Source organism: Hyla sarda, chromosome 2, assembly GCF_029499605.1.
Source record: "Hyla sarda isolate aHylSar1 chromosome 2, aHylSar1.hap1, whole genome shotgun sequence".
Taxonomy (NCBI): domain Eukaryota; kingdom Metazoa; phylum Chordata; class Amphibia; order Anura; family Hylidae; genus Hyla; species Hyla sarda.
In genome coordinates this window covers 38,722,266-38,746,609 of record NC_079190.1, presented here as the reverse complement: position 1 = coordinate 38,746,609, position 24,344 = coordinate 38,722,266, and the positions used below count along the sequence as shown (strand labels likewise).

Here is a 24,344-nt window from a genome sequence, read left to right as displayed (position 1 = left end):
CGTTATAGCCCGTTATTAATAACGGCCGTTATGCATGCACTATTTCTCCCGTTACTATCTTCCGTCACAAAATAACGAAGATGCTTTAAACGTGCTTGAAGGCTCAGCATTCAGGTATATTGTGTTACACATCTTGCTTTATATACTAATACACTGCAGGGGGTGGGAGGAAATCAAAGAATATCAAAACCTGTGCAAAGAAAAAGTTGCCCAGTTGCCCATGGCAACCAATCAGATCACTTCTTTCATTTTGCAGAGACCTTGTTAAAAATGAAAGAAGCGATCTGATTGGTTGCTATGGGCAACTGGGCAACTTTTCCTCTGGACATGTTTTAATAAATCTCCCCCTAAGGCTAGAATTCCACTGAGTTTTTTCAGGAAAAAACGCAGTTAAAAACGCCCATTTTGACGCACGGCATTTTTTCAGTGAAAAAACGTCGCAGCCAGATGTTAGGTGCAAGTCAATAGTGAACTGCAAAATGCCAGATCCACTTGGCGCTTTTCCTTTTGGTGTTTTTTTTTTTTTTTTAAACCCTTTGGGCATTTTTCAGCTCATTTGCGCTCAGAGGCTGGTTTTCAAAAATGTCCTCAAATTCAGAGTAGGGTTTTTTTTCTCGAAAATCTTGGCGTTTTCCTCCCATAGAAGCCTGAGGCTAGTTTCAGACTACGGAATTTCCGCCGGAATTTCGGCTTTGAAATTTCCGGCAGAAATTCCGCTTACTATAATGCATAGTGTAATGAATGGTTTTCCGTTCAAAAATTCACACTTCGGAATTTGTGAAGTGGAAAATCCGGATGAAAAATCCGCTAGAAAATTTCCGCCTGAAGAAAGGGGTTGCTCTTTCTTCAGGCGGAATTCCGAGCGGAACACATAGCAGTCTATAGGAGACTGCAGTGTCCGCGCGGTCCTTGCACCGACTAATTCAGTCGGCGCAGGCGGAACTCAGAATCTCTGGGCGGAAATTTTCTGCCTGGAGATTCCGTAGTCTGAACCTAGTCTAAGGGAGTGAAAAAAAAGCCAAGAAAAATGTCATGTGGGTTTTAACTTTGGTGTTTTCACAGGCAGTTTTCATTCTTTTCTTGGACTTCAGCGATCCAAAAAAAGTGATGGAGATACCTTTTTTTTGTTAAATTTCATAGGGTACCACAAAAAAAAAAAATACAGTAGTGATGGAAAAAATTGTATTTAACGAAATTTATATTTTTTAGAACAAAATTTTTATCAAGTTTTAAACAGGGATCTATTTATGTGGGCGGGCAGAGAATTAAAAATCTAGCCACAATATAAAAAATGTAGAAAGCGGCAATTTAATTATAAAAATAATATATTTTTTATAATAAATTTTGTAAAACTTTTGTAGTTTATGTATTTTAATTATGTGTTTAATAAAATGTGTGTGTGTTTTTAACTTTTATTTTTTAGATTTTTTAGGTAATACTACTACTCCCAGTATGGAACAGACTGTTCCATGATGGGAGTAGTAGTACATGTACTAATAGACAGATCGCAGTGGGTGTCCCTTCTGACACCCGCTGTGATCCTCTGGTATAAGCTATAGAAGCCAGCTGCCGGGCACACTTCTCCCCTCCAGCACTATACTCCTCTGTGATGTGAAGTTCTCTTCACTTCATAGATTCATAGTTCCCGCAGCTGTGATTGCTAAAGAAACAATATTCATGGTATAAAATATCAGGTCCCACGTGACCAGTTGTAAACATAAACTACCATCCAACATCAGGAACTAAGGTTATTGGATGTTTTTCTTAGATAGTCTGCATATTAGTATACATATTTCTTAGTTTAAAGCTTCATAATGTACATTAACCCTGTAAGGGAAAAGATAAAACAACAATTGCAGAGCTATCACTAATGGTCCAACATAACAATGCCAGGTCCTGGCCATCCACCTGTAAAAAGAAAGAAAAAGGGGACCCATTCAGTATATGGACCTGCAAAAGAATCATAGAACTGTAGAGTAACAGATCTATGCTATTCACGGTTCTGTTGGTTTCCGGAGCCACAAGGAACAACCTGCTGCGTGCAGGGAGCCGGAGTCGTCTGGCTCTCTCGCCGGATGCAGAGAGACAGTGGCATCTGACGTCAGACGCCACTGTTTCGCTACATCCAGCGAGAGAGCCAGACGACTCTAGCTCCCTGCACGCAGCAGGTGGTTACTTGTGGCTCCCAGCAAGAACTTACAGCGAGCCTGCAATGTGTATACAGTGGGCCCTCAACATACGATGGTAATTCGTTCCAAAAGAGCCATCGTTTGTCGAATCCATCGTATGTTGAGGGATTCGTGCAATGTAAAGTATAGGAAGCTGTACTCACCTGTCCCCACCGCTCGAGATGGTGTCCCCGGGCCTCCGCTGGGCTCTCCGCTGTCTTCTCCGGTCTTCCGCTGTCTTCTCCGGTCCTCCGCTGTCTTCTCCGGTCCTCTGCTGTCTTCTCCGGTCCTCTGCTTTCTTCCGCAAGGCCTTACTGGGCCTGTGTAGCAACGTCATTACGCTGCTGCGTACGCCATTCCTATTAGATGACGTGCGCAGCAGCGTATTGACGTCATCGGAGACGGCCGAGAAGACACCGGAAGACCAGCGCTGGACCCGGAGGGCACCCCGGAGCATCGTGGAGGGGTAAGTTATACTTACCGCACCACACGGGGAACATTAAGCTGCTATCCGGCAGCAGCTTAAGCATTTGGCGCTGCCGGATAGCACTTAATGCGATGGCCCCGACATAAAAAAGCATTGTATATCAATGCTGGCATCGACATGCGATAGCCTCTGAGAGGCCATCGTATGTCGATTTGATCATATGTCGGGGCCATCGTAGGTCGGGGGGTCACTGTACACAATGCTGGCTCACTTAACCCTTGCTGAGCTGTGCGCTATGTGCCAGCCCAGCAAGGAAAGAGTTAACTTACACTGCTGGACAATGTAGGTTAACCCTTCGGGTGGTATAGATCTATAGATAGCTGTATATAGTGTATACAGAAGACGAAGAAGTCCTCTTACCTCCCTCCAGTCCCGGCTGGATCCGTGTAGCTACGCCCCTAGTAATGATGTCATTAGGGGCAGAGCTACACACGGGAGCCAGGCTGGTAAGGGTGAGAGGCTCTGTTCACATTGTACGTTTTGTAAAATGTGAACAGACCATTCAGCCAGTGTCCTCCCAGACAGGGAGACTCCAGCTGTCCCTAAACTACAACTCTCAGCATGCCCAGAGGCTAACAAGGGCTGTGGGGGAGTGTTCTTAAAATAAAATAATTTTTCCAATGTGTCGTGTTTTTTTTAAATTGAATTTTCAGGCTTAGTAGTGGAAGACGGTCTTATTGACGGAATCCATTACTAAGCCAGGGCTTAGCGTTAGCCCCAAAAAGCCCGATACCCATCGCCACAGGGGTGCCGGGAAGAGCAGGTACCAACAGGCCCGGAGCATCAAAAATGGCGCTCCTGAGCCAAGGCAGTGACAGGCTTGTGCTATTTAGGCTGGGGAGGGCCAGCGCCCATATTGCAATGTCTTCGCATTTTTGGAGTTTGGTGTGACATTATGTCCAATTTGCTTTTTTTTCTCCCTTTTTTGGTTTAGTTCCAATACACACAAAGGGAATAAAGATGTGTGTAGCAAAACATGTGTTACTGCAATCCTCTTCGGTAAGAAATACTTCATTTTCCGGAAAATTTTCAGGGGTGCCAACATTTAAGGCCATGACTGTATACATATATATATATATGTGTGTGTGTGTGTGTGTAAAACAAAAATAGAAACAGAAACATAGTGGCACATCCACCATTTTTATCTACTTGCTTCTCAGTATAATTTCAAAAACTAACAGGTGGTTAGTATACATTTTGATCAAAAAGTAGAAGCCCACTCGCCACGTCAAGGCCACCTAGTCAGAGTGGGTCCCTAACCCAATACTAGTGTAGCGCCGGGGGCCGACCACTGCCTCCGCGACATCAAGCCCATAGGGGAGAATGACCCAGTTGTCAGGCAACCCCACTGCTGCCCGACCAAGCCCCTTCCTGAGTTTGGACTCTTGTCAGGCAGGGAGGAGAACAAACTCACTGTATTAATTGTGCCAGGGAACAGAATAGAGCCACCTAGTGGCAGTTTTTTCTATTACATTTTAAACATATTTATGTTGATAATTCTAAAAGAAATTGGATGGGAAAGTGTCTGCAAATTACACAAGGAACACTACATTAAAAGTTTTATTTGGTGACAGGTACTTTTTTTTTTTTTTTTTTTTTTTTAAGGCTGGTAGGATGGTGAGATGTTGCCAGGGACGAATCTGAGGTATAATGATTTAGTCAGCATGAAAGTGGTGACAGTTTCCTTAAATTGCAGAGAATTTAAGGTGTTTTCCCAAAATGACATCTATAACACATAATACATCATAAGTGTGGCCTATGGGACTGCTTAAGATAAATGTGTGTTTCTCCATTCAGACAAGGCCTCTCAGGACCCCATTCTCATGATTGTAGGGTCCCAGAGGTCAGACCCCCACAAATCATACATTGATCACCTATCCTGTGAATGTATGATAAGTTGATAATATAGTAAAAACCCCTTTTAATGGATACAAAAGAAAGGTTAAAGTCTAAGGACACCATTGCTCTGAAATTTTGTTAATTTGTTTCCTAAATGCAAAATGAAGCAATATTCTAATTAGTTTTGTTAAAAATTTCCTACCATTTAGCTGCTATTCAGAGAAAGATAAGATAAATCGGTCTGGCGGACTTTCTGCTCTCTCAGTGTTAGCAATAGTAGCAGGTGGGTGGTTAGCTACACATCAACTCAAAGAGTGGACAGGAGGAAGAAAATTCTTGGGGGACAGCCCATGTAGGCTGTAGATTGAGAGGGAAACAGATACAAGGCATTATGTACATAATGGACCAGATGTAGCCAGTTGAATATGCTGGTCCAGTAGACTCTGTCTGGAATATACAGAGGTATAGACTGGCTACCCTTTATGACAGACTGCTGATATATACCCAAAGTATATAAGGAAAAGAAGTTGGTAACATAGGCTAATAAACACAAAGCCAGAAGTAATAATAAACGTTACAAAGGTGTCTATAGCCTTCAAACCTCTGACAGCTGTTTCATCCCCTTGTGGTCAAACATCCAAATTAATTTAATATAAATTTGTCTTATTAACCTTAAGAGGTGCTATATTAAAATAAATAATTATTGCAACCCCAATGAAGGTAGAAGAGTCCAAGCAAACCCAGGCTCTTCTTAGAATAAGTCATAAATGTGTGTACATTGGGGGGGCCGGGGGGGGGGGGTCTGAGAGGGCAGAAAACAGGGGCAGGCAAAGCAACAAGTCCCTTTGTGCAGTTAATCTTGATACTGTGGCTGACCCCTTTAACATAATTTTGCCGTGCCCCTGTTATCTCCTCTGATCATTTATGGACAATTTTGTCATAAATTCTACAGAACCCCAGATTATTAGGAAAACATTCCCTTCAGAAGTTTTATTAGTCACTCCTATGCACAAGTCGGCTCATGCTCTTGGAGATACCCATCACTTTTCTATGTCCTACACTTAACCCACGTGTTTCCCTTGTTTAGTTTTCAGGTTCATGTAGAAGAATGTGTTTGCCTTAAGGGCCTCTGCAATTCAGGAACAAAACAGGAAAAAATGTAGCCTGGAGGCTCATGTCATCCCAACAAATATGTGAACTGCACATTTTCTCTAGTAATGTTTACATTACACTTAAAGACACATTTCCAGTATGTTGAGAGCGAAAACTCTGGTGACTAAAAGAAGCAAAACACTAATGTTAATACGAAAACGGACATTAGAGAAGGCAGCATGGTTCTCCTGTGGATCTTCATACCAGGTCTCCTAGTAAATGTCCACATTGTGGAGCTGGTGCCCGTCACATGGCATGATACAGACTCCAAAGACATCACTAAAGAGGACTTGCTAAAGGCTCAGGTAGGTTCTGATGGATTGTATGTATTGGTTGGTAATAATTATGGGGTATCATATACGGTAGAATTGTTGCTGTTTTTTTTAAACTTTGATCCTCACCTACCTTCTTGTTCTTATACTTGTAATCCTCAGGCTTTGAGAATGCTGTAGATAAGATAAGATAAGACAACTGGCTTTGATGGTCTGAAGTTATCTGCCCAACCCACCCATTCAAAGACACACTGCTTTTGGCTAAAAGTTAAAAGGGTTATTAAAAAAAAACCATAGCTGTCTTTCTTTAAAGTGGTACTCCGGTTTAGAAAAATGTATCTTCTATCCTTTGGATTGCAGGGACCCCCCCGATATCCTGCACAGTGCTCCGGCTCTCCCTGTGCACAGAACAGGGGTCTGTACTTGTGTATCTCCGGCTCTCCTATAGAGATGGATGTAGAAGGCATGTTAACATGCCCCCTCCGTGCATCTCTGTGGGAGAACTGGAGATACAGAGCTGGAGCACTATGCAAGAGTTCACGGGTAGGTCCCAGGTATTGTCTACAGGTTGTTTGTGGTAATGTGGCTCAGTTCCATTAAAGTGAATGGAACAGAGTTGTAATACCACACACAACTTGAGGACAGGTGTGATGCTGTTTTGGGGAGAAAGCTGTTTTGCTAATCCTGGATAACCCTTTTAGGAGTAAGAGAAATGACTGATTCCAGTAGTTGGACTTTTTTTCCCTTCCCAGCAATTTGCTGTCCACTGCCTGTTGTTAGGCTCAGTATCCGTCTAGAAACAGATCAGGATGAAACAGAGTAAGTTGGGGCTGTAGTTAGTGCTATGTGCAGGACAGAGGTAGAGCCTAGGCTGTTTACCTGCTATCTGTGGCTCCTCCAGATGACCACACATATAAATATCAGTGTACCTACCTGCTGTATGTTCACATTGTTGCAGTGTGATCTCCTTTTAACTTGTCAGCAGCAGCAGAAGTTGAGTGCTTAGTGTAACCCCTTCTGTGCTGTGTTGCTGCTGTATCTTTAATTTCTGCTCACATAACCCTTTGCAAGGACAGGGCACCAATAACCCTCCCTCCCTTTACATGCTATCTGTCGTACTATTCTATGTAAATCATCTCCCAGCACAGTACCAGCCTATTCAGCCTAGGGCAAATTCACCAGCACTATGCCATGGCATAGAGAAGAGGGATATGTACTGTGCTATGATTGACCAGAGAAGTAATGGAAAGGAAGAACCTGTGTGTGTGTATTAGTGGTAAGCAGCTCATCTCTGGTCCTGACTCTGAAATGAAGAGAATGAGAAATAGTTGCGCACCATGGAGGGGCCTCTCAGGGGTTTAATAATAGCAGGCATAGCAGTAAATCCACTTTGTCATCATTCAGTCAAAGTCGGAAAGGTTCACAAACAACTATTGACTTTAATGGGAGTTACACAAATGGCTAATCCCCCCGAACCACACTGATTATATAAGTAAACAGAGTATAAGCAACAACCACAGACCATGGGCAAAAAAGCTCAGGGTCACAAAACCCTTTCTTACACACCACCCTTAAAACGTATCTTTTTTAGCTTTTATTACATCTGTTAATAAAACAATAACAATGTATTGGGTGAATTATACACTTACAAATGCAGCCTCCGTGTTTGATTGTTCACAATGACTGATTATGCCCTGGGTATACACCCTAGGTATACAGAGGATATGTATAGTAATCCAGTGGCCTGCAGTGCAACTGGACTGAAGAACACACACAGTGATGTGTTGTAAAAATGCCAAACAATAACCCCTCTACATGTATCATTGTGTTGGTGTGGAAGCCACGGGGGTGTTAGGAAATACCTTATCACTTTGTGACGCCAGGGCACTGTTAACCTATACACGAAGTTGGAGACAGCTTCTCCCGGGCCAGACACGGGAAGTAAAGGAACACACCGACATCAGGTTACAGTTAGCTGCCTTTACTGAGCAGGGTGCAGATGTTGATACACAGACAGTATGGTGCAAAGTGGAGAGGATGCAGTTTAACCCCTTGGGAGCCCTGTTGCCTTGCTCGGAATGGTAGTGCTTTCACCCAATAGATTGATACTGACTTGAGAAAGAACTGAAGATTGATCCAGGTAGCTAGGGTTTTGTCAAGGTCCTGTAGCTTTCTCCGCCAGGGCATGAACTTGCAGAATGACTGGATAAGATAGATTTGAACTTGAACATGAACTTTCTCCATGCGGGCAATCCTTGCAGATTGATTGGATAAGATAGATTTGTTCTAGGCCTTTCCTCAGAGCTTCTCCACACACCTCACACCTATACCACAATGATGCTCAGGAACAACTGAACTCTCAACTGGGTAAACTCCTCCTCCCACTACACTATATGGCCAAGAATTTAGGGGTTCCAATTGGGCATACAGAGTCACATGGGCTTATACTGCTCCACTCTTAACGGTACAAAACTTACACAAATAACACATAACAATACTTATGAAAAAATATATTAACAATTGAATAAAGTGCTTCAACATGATAACAGTGATAACCAGTCCTTTAGTCTGCCCAACACCTGTGCTGCAGGTCTTCCTGAGAAAGTCCGAAGCCACAGGACAGCCTTAGTCCTTGGGACACCACAAACTCCCCCTCTTAAATGCAGCTGTCCTCGGCACTCAGTCATGGTGGCTGAGGAGTGATGAAGGTAGTGCCCTTGGAGATAGACAAAAGTTCAAAGTTCCTTCCTTGAAGTGGTTGGTGCCTTTACTAGTAACCATATGGTCTTTGGGAAATGTGCAAAGTAGTGCCATATGTCCTGACCTGAGTATGGGGTACTATTGGCAATGTAATTGTGCTGGTCAGATGAAAGAATAACAGGCCTTGGAGCTCTTCCAGGGGTTGCAGCAGCCATGACCAAGGGAACTCTGGAGTCGGGCCAGAGCTGCTATAGGCTATCCTTCGCTACTGGTTCTGTGCCATGGGGCCCATTAGTTTCAAGCATCTCCTTCACCCCAAAGAAAGTAAAGTCCTCCTCATTGGCCACACCCGAGGACACAGCAAGGACACAGACAGACTCCTCCTTCAGCAAATAAATTTCAGCCAAGGTATCCCCTTGAATTTCGGGGTAACCTAATGCGATTCAGGAGACAAGTAGTACAAATAAAATAGAACAGGAAGAGAGTTACATCCCAACTGAAAAATACATTTTTGACTAGATATGCTTTACGACATTTTAATTACTGGCTTTAGACTTTTCACTAATGACAGCATTAATCCAGGCATGATAAATATAGAATAAGACAATACACTACTGGATAAGTACATTGTAAGATTGTCTAGGATAAACATTTCTCCTCTAGACAATCCTGACTAAACAATGTTTTTTTATTTTTACTTTAAGGCACTTTTTAAGGATTTGGCACCCAACCAGGGAGATATAAGAAGGCTTAAGAAGTTCACGGTAACAACCGGGCAAATTAAGTGTATTGGTTTCTTCTTGGCCAAAGGCCAGGCACTTTACTTGAATTGTTGCAAACTTGATAACAAAACAGGTATCAGTCCTGGGGCATTACTACTAATGTTCTGCACAGGCTGGTAGAGGGTACACAGGGTCAGGGAAGAGTTCATAAGGCATTAGCAATGTCCTTTCATACTCTGAGAGTGTTTTTAGGATAGGGGCAAACCAACACACAAAGTTCCTGACAGAGAAATTCTGAAGCCACAGGACAGCCTTGGTGCTGGGACACCAAATTAGCAACGTCTTCGGGAGGGATATGGGCAACAGAGTATCCCGCGGGGCTACGCCATTTGCGCAACTCCCATTAAAGTGTACAGGAGTAATGCAAATTGTGCAACTTTCCAGCTTCGGCTGTTTGCAGCTTTCCCGACCACCTATGCCCACTGCACAGGCTACATTTCAGTATTTTTTTGTGTAAACCTTATTTTTAAAGCATATACGATTGATCTCTTCAGTGTTCTACTTCAACTCTCTCTAATTTGATAATTAAGTTGTACCAGAAGCACCACAAGGCATTTGGGTGCCCAAGTGCCCAATGTGTGATGTTCTTCATGCATGCTATGTCTGTTTTTGTATATTGTGCCTCCTTTCTCAATAATGCCCATTGGAGTTGCCAATTTTGCCTATCCCTAGTCCCCATCCTGCCATTTACTTAGAAGAGGAAGTAGAAGTAGCGGTTGGTTACCTCTTTAATATGCATTCCCCTGCCTATTACATAAGCTCAGATTCATAACTGATTAAATATGCATGGTCAGAGCCCTTACTATAAGTCCCCCCCACAGACTTGTTCATGAGCCATCCTCTTAGACTTGGTCACACATAATTAGAATTTCCTTAAAGAGATACTCGGGTGAATATTTTTTTTTTTTTTTTTTTATATCAACTAGCTCCAGAAAGGTAAACAGATTTGTAAATTACATCTATTAAAAAAAATGTTAATATTTCTAGTACTTATCAGCTGCTGAAGTTGAGTTGTTCTTTTCTGTCTGACAACAGTGCTCTCTGCTGACACCTCTGTCTGTCTCAGGAACTGTTCAGAGCAGGAGAAGTTTGCTATGGGGATTTGCTCCTACTCTGGACAGTTCCTAAGGTAGACAGAGGTGTCAGCAGAGAGCACTGTTGTCAGATAGAAAAGAACAACTTAACTTCAGCAGCTGATGAGTACTGGTAGTATTAAAGGGGTACTCTGCCCCTAGACATCTTATCCCCTATCCAAAGGATAGGGGATAAGATGTCTGATCGCGGGGGGTCCCGCTGCTGGAAACCTCCGCAATCTTTTCTGCAGCGCCCCTGTCATCTGGTGCCTGACTGGCGTTGCAGGGGCCGGAGGATCACGATGTCACGGCCCCGCCCCCACCAGATGACAGGGGTGCTGCAGGAGAGATCGCAGTGGTTCCCAGCGGCGAGACCCCTGCTATCAGACATCTTATCCCCTATCCTTTGGATAGGGGATAAGATGTCTAGGGGCGGAGTACCCCTTTAAGATTTTTTTAATAGAAGTAATTTACAAATCTGTTGAAAAGAATTGTTTTTCACCAGAGTACCCCTTTAAAAACTGCCAAAAATGAGCACTTAAAAATATAAGACATCATTACTCAGAAAGAGATGACTTCATATCACTGAATCCAGAACAGTACAGGTGTCCTTTAAATAAAAATAAAATAGATGTCAAATTGTTAAATTCTAAGGAATGTTTTTAAATCAGAAACTAACAATGAAATGTATCTATTACATCAGGAATATGTAGAGCGATTCTACAATGTATCTACTGTATTTAGAAGGCTGACCAATCCGATTGAGGAGAAGATCAAGGCCATGCAAACCTTTTTTGGTCTTAATGTCACCGGAAAAATAAACAAGGAAACTCTGCAAATTATAAGGAAACCCAGATGTGGGGTCCCCGATGTCCAGAAGTTCAGTCTTTTTCCTGGGAAACCAAAATGGGAGAAAACAACATTGACATACAGGTCGGAGTATATTTCTTCAATACAGAAATAGACAGTTTTGTAAACTATTTGTTTATTCATTTTTTCATGCTGGATGTCTTACCGTAGACTCTAAGGGTAGGGTCACATGGCCATACACACACAAGAAGTAGATCAGCTCACCCTGTGCACCACACGGACCGGAATGGACCATAGTTCCGAGGAAAGGAGTCCAGCGTGGCTTCTCCAGTATAAAATCACATTAACACAAACGCATCTCGATGTACAGGTAAGTGAATCATTTTGGCCAATATACGTATCCGAAACGCGTCACTTAACTGTACATCCAGATGTATTTGTGTTATGGATAAAACGTCATTTTATACCGGTGAAGCAACGCTGGACTCCTTTCTCTTTCAAGTTGCAATTCAAAGCATACAATAAAAAGTAAAAAAAAAATTCAGTATATAGTGATTACATCTTTTCAGCAGTTTCCCCCATAATCCCTCACCACTTACTGTTCCAAAATATCATGTTTATAGCTCATTGCCTGGGGTTATGACCTGAAGTTTGGCTTTAGCTTGCTGGTCACACATGCTCAGTAGCAGCACTACGTGTTTTTTCAGATGATGGGAATTAGGCTGGGTTCACACTACGTTTTGTCCCATACGGGAGCGCATACGGCAGGGGGGAGCTAAAAGCTCGCGCTCCCGTATGTGACCGTATGCGCTCCCGTATGTCATTCATTTCAATGAGCCTTAAAGGGGTTAACAAAGAATCACAAAAACATAGATCCCCGTCTGTCTCCAGGTTGGGTGTGGTATTACAACTTGGCTCCATTCACTTCAGTGGAACTGAGCTGCAGAACCACGCCCAACCTGGAGACAGTCAGGGAGCTGTTTTTGAAAGAAATTAGCTGTGTTTTCCGATTTCAGGATAACCCCTTTAAGAACTAATGTAAGAGGCTCAGCAGAAAGGTAAAGCACTTTAGCAATAAGGGAAATACAGGTGGAGGGAGCACAGTCTAGAGCAGACAAACGTGTATAGGGTGTAGAGTTATTGTTATTGTCTTTCTTTGTGTGCAATGTCCCTGCAGCCTTATTTCAAGATTTTTGACCCAATTTACGAATACCCCTTTAAGCTGGCTATACACATTAGATAAAAGTCAGCTGATTTCCAATTTGTATGGGGCTTAATAACTCTTCCCAAATGGCAGATCTGCCACCGGTGGGGGTGGGGGTGGGGGGAGAGGAGAAGATCAACCAAACAGTCAGGCATATTAAATTTCAACGATTAGTTTTAATTGAAAATCTTCTATGCTTTTTGTTTGCAACTTCTATGCAGATCTATGAGTCTTCATGGTTACAGACTACAAACAAATGTTTGCGTAGTATCATACAGCAGTCATGTGTTATTCCCTGAAGGAGATTAGCTCTATAGAACCAGTCAAATAGTGGGTAAATAGCAGTCAGAGTCAAGGACACATAAATAATGTTTAAACAGGACCTCTCTTGGGTTTTTCAGTAATAATACAAATACAGGGGTCCCTCAAGTTACAATATTAATTGGTTTCAGGACGACCATTGTATGTTGAAACCATTGTATGTTGAGGCCATAACTCTATGGAAACCTGGTAATTGGTTCTGAAGCCACCAAAATGTCATCCAAAAATAGGAAAAAGTGAGGATTAAAGATAAATAAGTAGATAACTAATATAGATAAAGCAAGTCTTTACATATAAAAGTAAGAAATAGCTGCTGGGAGCTGTAATCACTGTCTGTTTTAGTGTTTTCCAACCAAAGTGCCTCTAGCTGTTGTAAAACTACAATTCCCAGCATGCCCGGACAGCCTTTGGCTGTCCGGGCATGCTGGGAGTTGTAGTTTTGCAACAGCTGGAGGCCCCCTCGTTGGGAAACACTGGTCTATGTAGAGGACAGGAGCTTCTTCAGGGTCTTATACAGAACACAATGGGGGAGATTTATCAAAACCTGTGCAGAGGAAAACTTTCCCAGTTGCCCATGGCAACCAATCAGATCGTTTCTTTCCTTTTTAACAAGGCCTCTGCAAAATGAAAGAAGCGATCTGATTGGTTGCCATGGGCAACTGGGAAAGTTTTCCTCTGCACAGGTTTTGATAAATCTCCCCCAATGGCCCTCATTTGCTATTCTAAACCCGACTTGTTTTGTCGGGTTTTTTTGGCGCATCTTTGCGCCAGTCTGCGACACGATGCAACATTTTTTCCCGACGGACCCGATGTGGATTCTCCCAAACTCGAAAAAGGGGCGTAACCCGACATTTCTGAGCTTTCCCACGTATTTATAAAGGTTTCCAACCCGAATTTGATGAATTGTTGCGGATTTTTTCCAGACAACTCAGAGGAGTTGAAAACCAAAACCTACAAAACCCACGTGCGACAAACAGGATGCGACATAATAATAAATACCAGGGGAAAAATGCAGTCGGGTAAGAAAGCAAGATAGACCCAATACAACCCGATTTTCTAAGTAAATGAGGGCCATTGTCCTAAAAAAGTTAAATGGAGCCAACCTTACTTGGTGTCCAAAGGAGTAGGTAACCCTGGCATAGGTTAAAAGTACAGAACATTTAGTACCTCCCTGTACTGTAGGGCACCAGTCAGTGCCTGCACTTTAGGAATAAACATGTTTTACCAGTGAATGCCCATTCTGATTGGTCAGTTCTTCCAGCCATGGACTTGTTTCACAGATTCCATAGCATTGTATGTTGAGTCTGGTTTCAAGTTACAATGGTCCAGAAAAGACCATTGTATGTTGAAACTATTGTATGTTGAGGCCATTGTAAGTTGAGGGATCACTGTACAGCCTTTAAAGGGATACTCCGCTGCCCCAGTGTTCTAAACATTTTGTTTTGAACGCTTGCAGCGGGCGGTGGGATGGTGATATCATGGCCACGCTCCCTCTTGACGTGACGTCACTCTCCCTCAATGCAAGTCTATGGGAGCTGGCCTTACATCGCGAGGGGCATGGCAATGACCTCACGACCCTGCCGTCCGCACCCAGCGTTCTAAACGAATGCACAGAGATGGTGGGGGTTCCAGTGGTGGGACCATTGCGATCAGACATGTTATCCCCTATCCTTTGGATAGGGGATAAGATATCTAGGGGTGGAGTACCCCTTTAACCTTAGGCACAAACATAGATTTCTATGGGAGAAAAACGCCACGATTTCAGGGAAAAAAGGCCAGTGGCAAAACCGCCAAGGAGCTGAAAAACGTCAAAAAAAAAGTGAAAAGACACCTATTGGATTAAAAAAAACGCCAAACTGAAAAACGCCAAGTGGAAAAAGAATTTAGCGATTTTTCATTCATTTACAGCTAACATCTGGCCACAGCGTTTTTTTGGACAAAAAAAAACGCCATGCAGCAGAATTGGCATTTTTCTTGGTGTTTTTCAAAAAAAAAAACAAGTAGAAACTTAGCCTTAATCAGCCTCAGCACCTGTGCTGACTTTTTGCCAACATGAAAATCTGGACTGTCCCAGGAAGGGGATAAAAGGCTCCACTTCTAAAGTCTGACCCAATAACAGGCTTTACCAAATTTCCTAACAAGCTAAGTCTCACCAGGGACTTTAACTATTTACAGGATTTCCCATATCTCACCCATCTTTCCTTGCATGACACATGCACTTCCTGATACCTAATATTCACATACAAAAGGAACCTTTATCCCCTCATAGCTGACATAGATTAGAGATGAGCGAATTTTTGAAAAATTTGATTCGGACGATTTTCATAATTAAAAAAAAAAAATTTGTATCAATCTGAATTAATTTGCAGTGAATTGCTATTAAAAACGGCAATTTTTGGGCTACAGTGAGCTTCAATAGGGGTGTAGAACACTTTTTATATAATTTTTATACAATTTTAATATAATATAAATTTTATTTAATTTAATTTTCATACAATTTAAATAATTCAGGTTAAACCTGAATAAGGCGTTAAAAGCAGGTGTGCAGGTATTGCTGGCCTTTAACAGTAACTGGCCTTTATGAGTTTAACAGGAAAAAAAAGTACACAGCCTGAGTGTACGTATAGGTTACACCTATGTGAGGACAATACGCCTTAGTACCGTTACACCTCAATTAGGCATTAAAAAATGGGTGACTAGGTCTTTTTGTGCTCACACTAACTAGCCCCTATTAGCTTTAGAGTAGTACAACCCAGTACAGCAGTACAGACTGTAGTACAACTTTCTCTGTACACTTCCTCTCTCCTGTCCCTGCCTGTCTTCTGTAATTTGAGCTTGAGGTGAATCAATTCGCTGCTGTAAAGCTTTTTTTCTCTGGAACACACACACTGACTGCTCTCTGTGTTAAGAATCCTGATGAAGCTGCGCAAGCGCGGTGAAACGCGTTGCATTGTTTTAATGAAATCCTTTTCTACCTACCTGGCGTGCCTGTCCCTGGTCAGCGCCAGGGTAACCTACCACTCTCTGGAAGTGGATATCTACTGCTACTCGCATGGTTGGGAGGCTGCAGACCGGGCATCATCATTCACTCACGCTGATCATTGTTGTGTGTGAGCTCACACAACCACCTGGGGTAAGAGGCTTTTACAAATTTATGCCACTTTCACGTGGGCGGTTTTATGCTATGGAGCGGTCTCTTCTTTTATAGTTGTCTGCAGCAATAGCTAGCGATTATATAGGGCTGTGACATCACAGGGACTGGCTGGCTGCCGATTGGCTGCATGCCAACAAGGGATTCAGGGTCATCCCTCCTACACACCTTCCCAGAATTCCTTGCCCGATGTCCTCCCACATGTAGCCGCCATTTTAGATCCCCTGGACCGCAGCAAATGGAGTTTAATGAAGCGATTTGTTTTATCGAATCACGGCGATATTCGGATTCGTCACAAATCAAATTTTTTAGAAAATTCATAATGAATTTGGATCCATCAGATTTGATTCACTCATCTCTAATAGAGACCAAAGAAGAATGGCTACATTATACACAGGGATTGCTCTTAGCCTGTAACCATAGAGACACATAAGTTTGAATTGGAGCTGCATCCAAGAAAACGGTATGATATTTTAATCAAGACTACTTGCAAAATTTCTTATTTTATATTTTTGATGCATTTGCTCAATGAAAATGATCATAGTAAATCTTATTTATCCTTTTTCACAGAATTGTCAACTACACTCCAGATATCACCAACTCAGAGGTAGATTATGCCATTGCACAGGCTTTCAGGCTCTGGAGTGAGGTCACCCCCTTGAATTTTCGCCAGACTTATAGTGGTGAAGCTGATATTATGATATCCTTTGGATACAGAAGTAGGTATCAATACAGATTGTGTGTGTTCTGTGAAAAAAAACACTGCAATGAAGTGTTAAACAAGGATTGTGTTACTTGTGCAGATCATGGGGATTTCTTTCCATTTGATGGACCGTCAGGAATTTTGGCACATGCTTTTGCTCCAGGTAATGAAATTGGAGGAGATGTTCACTTTGATGAAGAAGAGACTTGGACATTGGGTCGCCAAGGTAAGAATAGCACTCACATTTTATAATCTTAAAGGGTACCTGTTTTTTCTGGTAATTTTTGGGGGGTGAGCTGCTGTGTGTGTACATGAGGAGTGACACTATTTTGGGCCCTTATATAACTTTTCAGTCATCCCTGAGCTAGTGGGTGGAGCCTAGCCACCATGATGATTCCTATACAATGCACAAACAGAAGAGGTGTGCTATAGAGCTGCTTCCCTATAGTTCTATAGCACACCCTCAGAAGCAGCAGCAGCATGGAGGACATCAGTTTTTTCATCTTCTCGCCTGTCTTGACTGATAACATTGCTTCAAAAACTGCCATGTGTAATTCCAGCTTTAGACAACCACCATCAATTGCAGTAAAAATTATTGTCTATAGTTTGGGTTCTCAACTTGTGGTACATAAAAAAAACACTGCTAGTTATGCCCCGCACTCCGGTTGCACATGCCGGCCGTGAGCACATGGCCTTGCTTCTCTCTGCTGGTGGCGGGGCTGGGATACGCATCGCGGGACACGTCCGCATGCGAATCCCGGCCCGTCACTCACATCCTGCTCCTCCTGCCTCTGCCTCTGTGATCTGGCACGCGTGTCCCCGTCCCCTAGGGCGCACACACCGGAGCTCTCAGATTTAAAGGGCCAGTACGCCCATTAATGAAATAATCCCCTGTGGCTCAGTTAATAAATTCCTCCTCCTCCTACACTTCCCTGCCGAATCTTTGTTGCCCTAGTGCCCGAGAGAAAACGTTCCTGTGTATTGCCTTGCCATGTATCATACCCTATGCTCCGTGACCTGAACTTGCTCCTTTGCCACCTGCCTACTGACCACTTGCTACGTTCCTGACTATGCTACTGTACCGCCTGCCCTGACCTTCTGCTATCCTGACCATAAGTTGCCGTATCCTACCTGTGCCTCGAATTCCTCAGCCGCCTGTGTGGTCGAGCCGTCCCTGGTACGGTCCATGTCATCTGCCACACAGGTCCAGCAGATCCACATCCACCGGTGTTCCTGTCTACTGGAACGTGAATGTTACACTGCTCCAGACAAATATGTTTCCATTTTTATTAGTACAACAATTTAGGGGTAGTTTGGAGAAAAAGGTCTTTTTTAATCCTGTCTGTCTGGGAGGGCGTTAGTCAAAAAAGACTGGATGTTACGAGTTGGGGGCAAACGATGTCCTTACTAAATCTGTCCAAAGGTGTCAGATTGTGTAGACGTACACCCCCTTGGCATGGAGGATTGTTACACCCAGTTGTCAATTCATAAATATTCAAGAGGAACAATAGAAAACCAGTGTAACACACATTATTCTGGAAATGTCCCAGAATATTTAGAGCATTGGGAATGCAAGTATTTACTAAAAAAAAAAAAAAGGACATGGCCGGTGATGACAAGCCTTTTTTACAACATATATTCAAAGACATATGCAGGAAGAGCCTGATTATGATGGGTGTGTGTAAGTGTCATAGGGCCACACATCCTGCTCCACATTAACTATCCACATGTGATTTTTTTTTCTTTTTTTTCAGATACCAATATTTTCCTAGTTGCTCTTCATGAGCTGGGACATTCTCTGGGACTGGAACACTCAAGATCTGAGCAAGCAATAATGTATCCAATGCTATTGGAAACGTCATTTGTGGACCCAACCAAGTTTAAATTATTTAAAGATGACATTGAAGGCATCCAAGCTCTCTACGGTATTAGTAAACTTTACATAGTTGGCTGGTTAAGTTAGCCCAAAGGCTGAGAGGCTTCTATGGGAATATGTCTTTCTACAGGAATAGAAATGTTTCCACCTAAGTACCCCTTTAAAGCGCTCTCGAGCCCTACTTTCTGTGGGTCATTGGGGATTCTACTTTTAACAACACAGGCACTGCAGCATGTCTGTCACAGGGTATCTATGACTTATGATCTCCCCTTACAATGCAAAACTATGATTAATCTCTCTGCTGTCCTAGACTACTTGATATGTTTGTATTACCAAAGAATAGGCGATGACAAGCTGATTGGTGGGGTCTGATGGCTGGAACACCCCACTGATCCTGAGAACAGGTACAACATTTTAAAAAGTAGTGCATTCTCTATGGGGCCGCCTAACAGCACTCATAAATGTTTAGCAGCCTCATATAGAAAGTACAGAGCACAATGCATGCTCGCGTGATGCACACTATTCATTCCAGGTCACAATTGTGTCCCCTTTCTCGGATTCGTCTGGGATCACAGAAGTTTGACCCCCCCATAGTTCAGTTTGTTATCCACTATCCTATGGAATACAACATGAGAAGGGAATACTACTTTAAAGCAGTACATGTATTAAGTAGCAATCTATAAACCACTCTAGACCATCAGGGATTTTACCATCTTATGTAACTAGGACTATTAGCATGAGTGGTACACTGGTACTAGGTTTTAGTTTGAAGGGAGAGAAGGTACAACATAGAATATTTTTACACCTTTAACCAAACACAGTTGGCTATGCACTAGTGTGCACTATTACTGGTTTAAATTGAATGCTGTAGAGATCAATGGTAATTATATGGCAGCAACGGCTTAGAGGCTAAAATGGCCAAGTCCATTGAATAGCTGCACATATTTCTTTGTAATAACTTGTAAATATGAGAATATTGTGAGTTAATGTTCCTTCATGGGCATCACCTGTGGGAAGGAGTACCATACATACTGTCTTACACAGTAGTCTTGTGTTGCTTCATTCTTCATCAGTGTCAATACTGTCATCTATCTTACATGCAGGATTAGAACAAAGGCTCTGTAATACATTCATTTTGTTTTAAAAACAGGAACAAGAAAGACCAATGTTCCTAAACCATATCCACCAGTGAATCCACCTCCTAGGCCAACAATAAAACCTCAACCTAAACCACCAAAGGAGCCACAGCCTAAACCACCAAAGGAACCTCAACCTAAGCCACCAAAGGAACCACCGCCTAAGCCACCAAAGGAACCACAGCCTAAACCACCAAAGGAACCTCAACCTAAACCCCCAAAAGAACCTCAGCCTAAACCACCAAAGAAGCCTCAACCTATACCACCAAAGGAACCTCAGCCTAAACCACCAAAGGAACCACAGCCTAAACCACCAAAGGAACCACAGCAGAAACCACCAAAGGAACCTCAACCGAAACCACCAAAGGAACCACCGCCTAAACCACCAAAGGAACCACAGCCTAAACCACCAAAGAAACCACAGCCTAAACCACCAAAGGAACCACAGCCTAAACCACCAAAGGAACCTCAGCCTAAACCACCAAAGGAACCAAAGCCTAAACCACCAAAGGATCCACAGCCTAAACCACCAAAGAAACCACAGCCTAAACCACCAAAGGAACCACAGCCTAAACCACCAAAGGAACCTCAGCCTAAACCACCAAAGGAACCAAAGCCTAAACCACCAAAGGATCCTCAACCTACACCGCCAAAGAAACCACAGCCTAGGCCTACAAAGCGACCTAATACTAAACCAACACTGAAGCCACATGCAAAGCCACAAGCGCCAAGAAGATGTGACCAAAAATTAGAGTTTGATGCAATAACTAGCATGAGAGGGAATTTACTGTTCTTTAAGGAAGGGTAATTCTAAATTAGTATTTTATTTTGAGACTAGCTTTTGCCCGCGGCTTCGCTCGGGTTAAATTTGGGGTAACATAGATTTACTTTTTACGATCCTATAGTAATGAGGCTCTGGGTAAAGTCTACGGGCATCCAAACAACCCGAAACATTACATCTGCTGTTTCATGGAATTGAAGATCGACATCCTTTGAGGACTTTTACCGAGTCTGCGCGCAGGGGAACCTGCCAACAGTCCTCATATCCCGTTTTCCTAACCGATCCTCCTATCTTTACCTCCTATCTCGACCTCCTATCTTTACCTCCTATCCCGACCTCCTATCCCATCCTCCTATCCCGTACTCCTATCTTGACCTCCTATCTCGACCTCCTATCTTTACCTCCTATCCCGACCTCCTATACCAACCTCCTATCCCGACCTCCTATCCCGTCTTCCTATCCCGTCCCCATATCCCGTCCTCCTAACCCGACCTCCTATCCCGACCTCCTATATCGACCTCCTATCCAGTCCTCCTATCTCAACCTCCTATCCCGTCCTCCTATATCGACCTCCTATCCCCACCTCCTATCTCGACCTCCTATCCCCACCTCCTATCTCGACCTCCTATCCCGACCTCCTATCCCAACCTCCTATCCCGACCTCCTATCTCGACCTCCTATCCCGTCCTATTATCACATCCTCCTATCCAGTCCTCCTATCCCGACCTCCTATCTCAACCTCCTATCCCGTCCTCCTATATCGACCTCCTATCCCGTCCTCCTATCTCGACCACCTATCTCGACCTCCTATCCCGTCCTATTATCACATCCTCCTATCCAGTCCTCCTATCCCGACCTCCTATCTCAACCTCCTATCCTGTCCTCCTATATCGACCTGCTATCTCGACCTCCTATCCCGACCTCCTATCTTGACCTCCTATCCAGTCCTCATATCCCGTCCTCCTATCCCGACCTCCTATCCCGACCTCCTATCCTGACCTCCTATCCCGACCTCCTATCCCGACCTCCAATCTCGACCTCCTATGCCGACCATCCCGACCTCCTATCTCGACCTCCTATCTCGACCCTCCCGTCCTCCTATATCGACCTCCTTTCCCGTCCTCCTATCTCGACCTCCTATCTCGACCTCCAATCCCGACCTCCTATCCCGACCTCCTATCTCTACCTCCTATCTCGACCTCATATCCCATCCTCCTAACTCGATCTCCTATCTTGACCTCCTATCCCGACCTCCTATCACGGCCTCTTATCCCGATCATCCCGTCCTCCTATATCGACCTCCTATTTCGTCCTGCTATCTCAACCTCCTATCCCAACCTCATATCCAGACCTCCCATCCCGTCCTCATATCCCGACCTGTAATTTGTGTACCAGGTATTGAAATATCTCCAGCCATACAGAAGTTATGTGGGAACATACATTTCCCATTGATTTGCATGGGACTTTAAACAAAAAACCCGACCCTCACAAATGGGGGTAGTTAAGGGTTAAATTAACTATCCTATATTTTAAGTGGACATAAGTAACATGTGACCAAGTATTATCAAAATATCTTCAGCCGTTTGTAAGTTATGCAGTAACATATATTTCCCATAGAGTTGTATGGGATTTAAAAAAAAAAATAAACTCAACCCCTTTTTCACCCCCTTAAGGGTGGAATTTCGAAAAATCCTTTCTTATTCCTTGTCTACGTCTTAAAAACAACACCTGTGCAAAAATTCAGGCTTCTAGGTCCAAGGGTTTAGGCTGGGCGTTGATGAGTTAGTGAGTCAGGTCTTCTCCTTTTATATATAAGATTTGTAGCAAAAAAAATGAAATTCCTTTATCTGAATGTGTTGCTAACACTTTTTTTTTTCTTTTTTACTAATTAGAGCCAGATACTAATCTAATCTGTTATTATGTTCCGATTCACCCCTAAATAACCCCTAAAAGTTTGTCCACCTTGGATCCTCCTTCTGGTCCTGCCTGCAGTCCTGTTTGCAGATTGTATCCAGTAGCAGCCTGGCATAGACAAAAGTCAGGAGTCAGGAAATGCAGAAGGGACCTCAGGTCAGCATAGAGTGTAGAGTTCAGAAAGCTGAGGTAGGTGTGTGCAGTCTCAGCCAATCACAGCCTATCTCGCTGCTCAGCACAGTGTATAGAGTGTACAGTAGATTTCAGAGGGCTGAGGTAGGTGTGCATGGTCTAAGCCAATCACAGCCTATCTCACAGCTCAGCACAGTGTATAGAGAGTACAGTAGAGTTCAGAGAGCTGAGGGGCGGTGTGTGCAGCCTCAGACAATCACAGCCCATCTCACACTGCTCTGCTCTTGGCTGTGTGTAGCAGAGTGAGGGAGGAAGTTCTCCCCTGTATGGCTTCTTCAGATGATGTCACGCCTGCTGGGGAACGCTCCTTCCCATTCTGTGGAACTCACTTAGTGTGAGCAGAAAATACAGAGTAATATCAAGGTACCAAACTAGAAAATAATAAAAATAAAGGCAGGGGGTGTCCTTATGAAGGCAGAGTACTGTCCTTATTCAGGAAATCCCATTCTATGATGTTCATATTTCCTAACAAATCATATGAAAGGTGGTAATGACAGATGGAGAGCAGAGTGTCAGTGTAGCCAGTAGATAGAAAGATCAGTCTGGCTTCTCTTTTAAAGGGTTTTCAGAAAATTACCTATTATTTAAATCAAGTTTTTATGGTGAATTTTTCATTAACTATCTGTGTTATAAACTGAAATCTTGCAGTTTTCACTCTGATCATTATGCTTTATGCAGTGTCCATGGGTCTGCTGTAAAACATAACCCTGTAAAGTGCACAGCAACACTATTCACTCCTCTGTTGGCCATTCCATCCAGCTAATTCACTGCATAGACAAATGCAGTAAATAAATCGGATTTGATCGACAGCTGCTGCGCACTTCATCGGCTGAGCCTCAGTGCTACGTAAACTTTTGCCAGCATGTGAAATTTTTTTTTTTTTTTTAAATGACAGTGATACATTAAGAAAATTATTTAACATTTTGTTTTTGCTAAGGATAATCTGGAGGAAAAGTGCAACAAAAAGCAATATCGATACCATCCTGATCAACGGTACTTGGCCAAAAATACGAAGCGTTGATGCAGCCTATGAGGTTCCACAGAGAGATATTGTTTATCTTTTCAAAGGTTAGTTACCAGTTCTGTTTGTTACTTAATAGGATTTTTAGAAAATTTTGGAAACACTGAAACTGGCCTGGAATAGGAAAATAAAACTACGCACCCCTCACTGTACAAATCACTAGTCAGACCACACATGGAATACTGTGTACAGTACTGGGCACCAGTGTACAAGAAAGATATAGTGGAGCTGGAGAGGGTTCAAAGACGGGCAACCAGGGTAATACGGGGAATGGGAGGACTACAGTACCCAGAAAGATTATCAGAATTAGGGTTATTTAGTTTTGAATAAAGACGGCTAAGGGGCAACCTAATAACTAAACAGAGATCTCTCCCATGATAGATTTATTCCCAAGACTGTATCTGGTGGACTCAATAAAAGAGTTCAAAATGGGCCTTGACGTGTTTCTGGAGAGTAATAACATTACAGGTCATTACTATAGTAATGCATCTAAACACTAAAAGGGTACTCTGGTAGAACAAACTGTTCAAATCAACTGGTACCAGGCAGGTTCAGACTTTTAGATTACATATTACACTTGGAAATTCTGGTGCAGCAGAGTCCCATTGCTGTCAATTGGATTCCGCTGCACAGTGCGCATTATAGAATTTCAGTCCTAGCACCGACTGATTTAATTGACTCTGGGCCCCCTTGGAGTCTCTGGCCGGTATTTTTTAGTACGAACCCAGCCTTAAAGCGTACCTGTCAGATCTCACAAAAAAT

The 24,344-nt window shown here is 43.1% G+C and overlaps 1 protein-coding gene and 1 long non-coding RNA gene across 4 annotated transcripts in view; one reads left to right on the top strand and one right to left on the bottom strand.

Annotated features, from left to right (window-relative positions):
* Window positions 1-5,763: 5,763 nt before the first annotated feature.
* LOC130358385 (stromelysin-1-like) overlaps window positions 5,764-24,344 on the top strand; it is a 51,804-nt gene continuing 33,223 nt past the window's right edge. The window contains exons 1-7 of one of the 3 annotated variants that reach the window (XM_056561556.1): window positions 5,764-5,951; window positions 11,177-11,406; window positions 16,530-16,678; window positions 16,763-16,888; window positions 18,417-18,587; window positions 19,689-20,478; window positions 23,499-23,629. In XM_056561556.1, coding sequence (XP_056417531.1) covers window positions 5,826-5,951; window positions 11,177-11,406; window positions 16,530-16,678; window positions 16,763-16,888; window positions 18,417-18,587; window positions 19,689-20,478; window positions 23,499-23,629 — 1,723 coding nt within the window. In that variant the 5' untranslated portion in view covers window positions 5,764-5,825. Of the gene's footprint in view, window positions 5,952-11,003; window positions 11,407-13,502; window positions 13,828-16,529; window positions 16,679-16,762; window positions 16,889-18,416; window positions 18,588-19,688; window positions 20,479-23,498; window positions 23,630-24,344 lie in introns of those variants that run through there. The other 2 variants (XR_008889503.1, XM_056561555.1) reach the window with 2 other exon arrangements.
* Window positions 7,798-13,170, bottom strand: LOC130358386 (uncharacterized). The gene is made up of 3 exons (XR_008889504.1): window positions 13,100-13,170; window positions 11,263-11,366; window positions 7,798-9,051 (listed from the first exon to the last, which is right to left on the bottom strand). It is a non-coding gene; the product is annotated as an uncharacterized LOC130358386 (long non-coding RNA).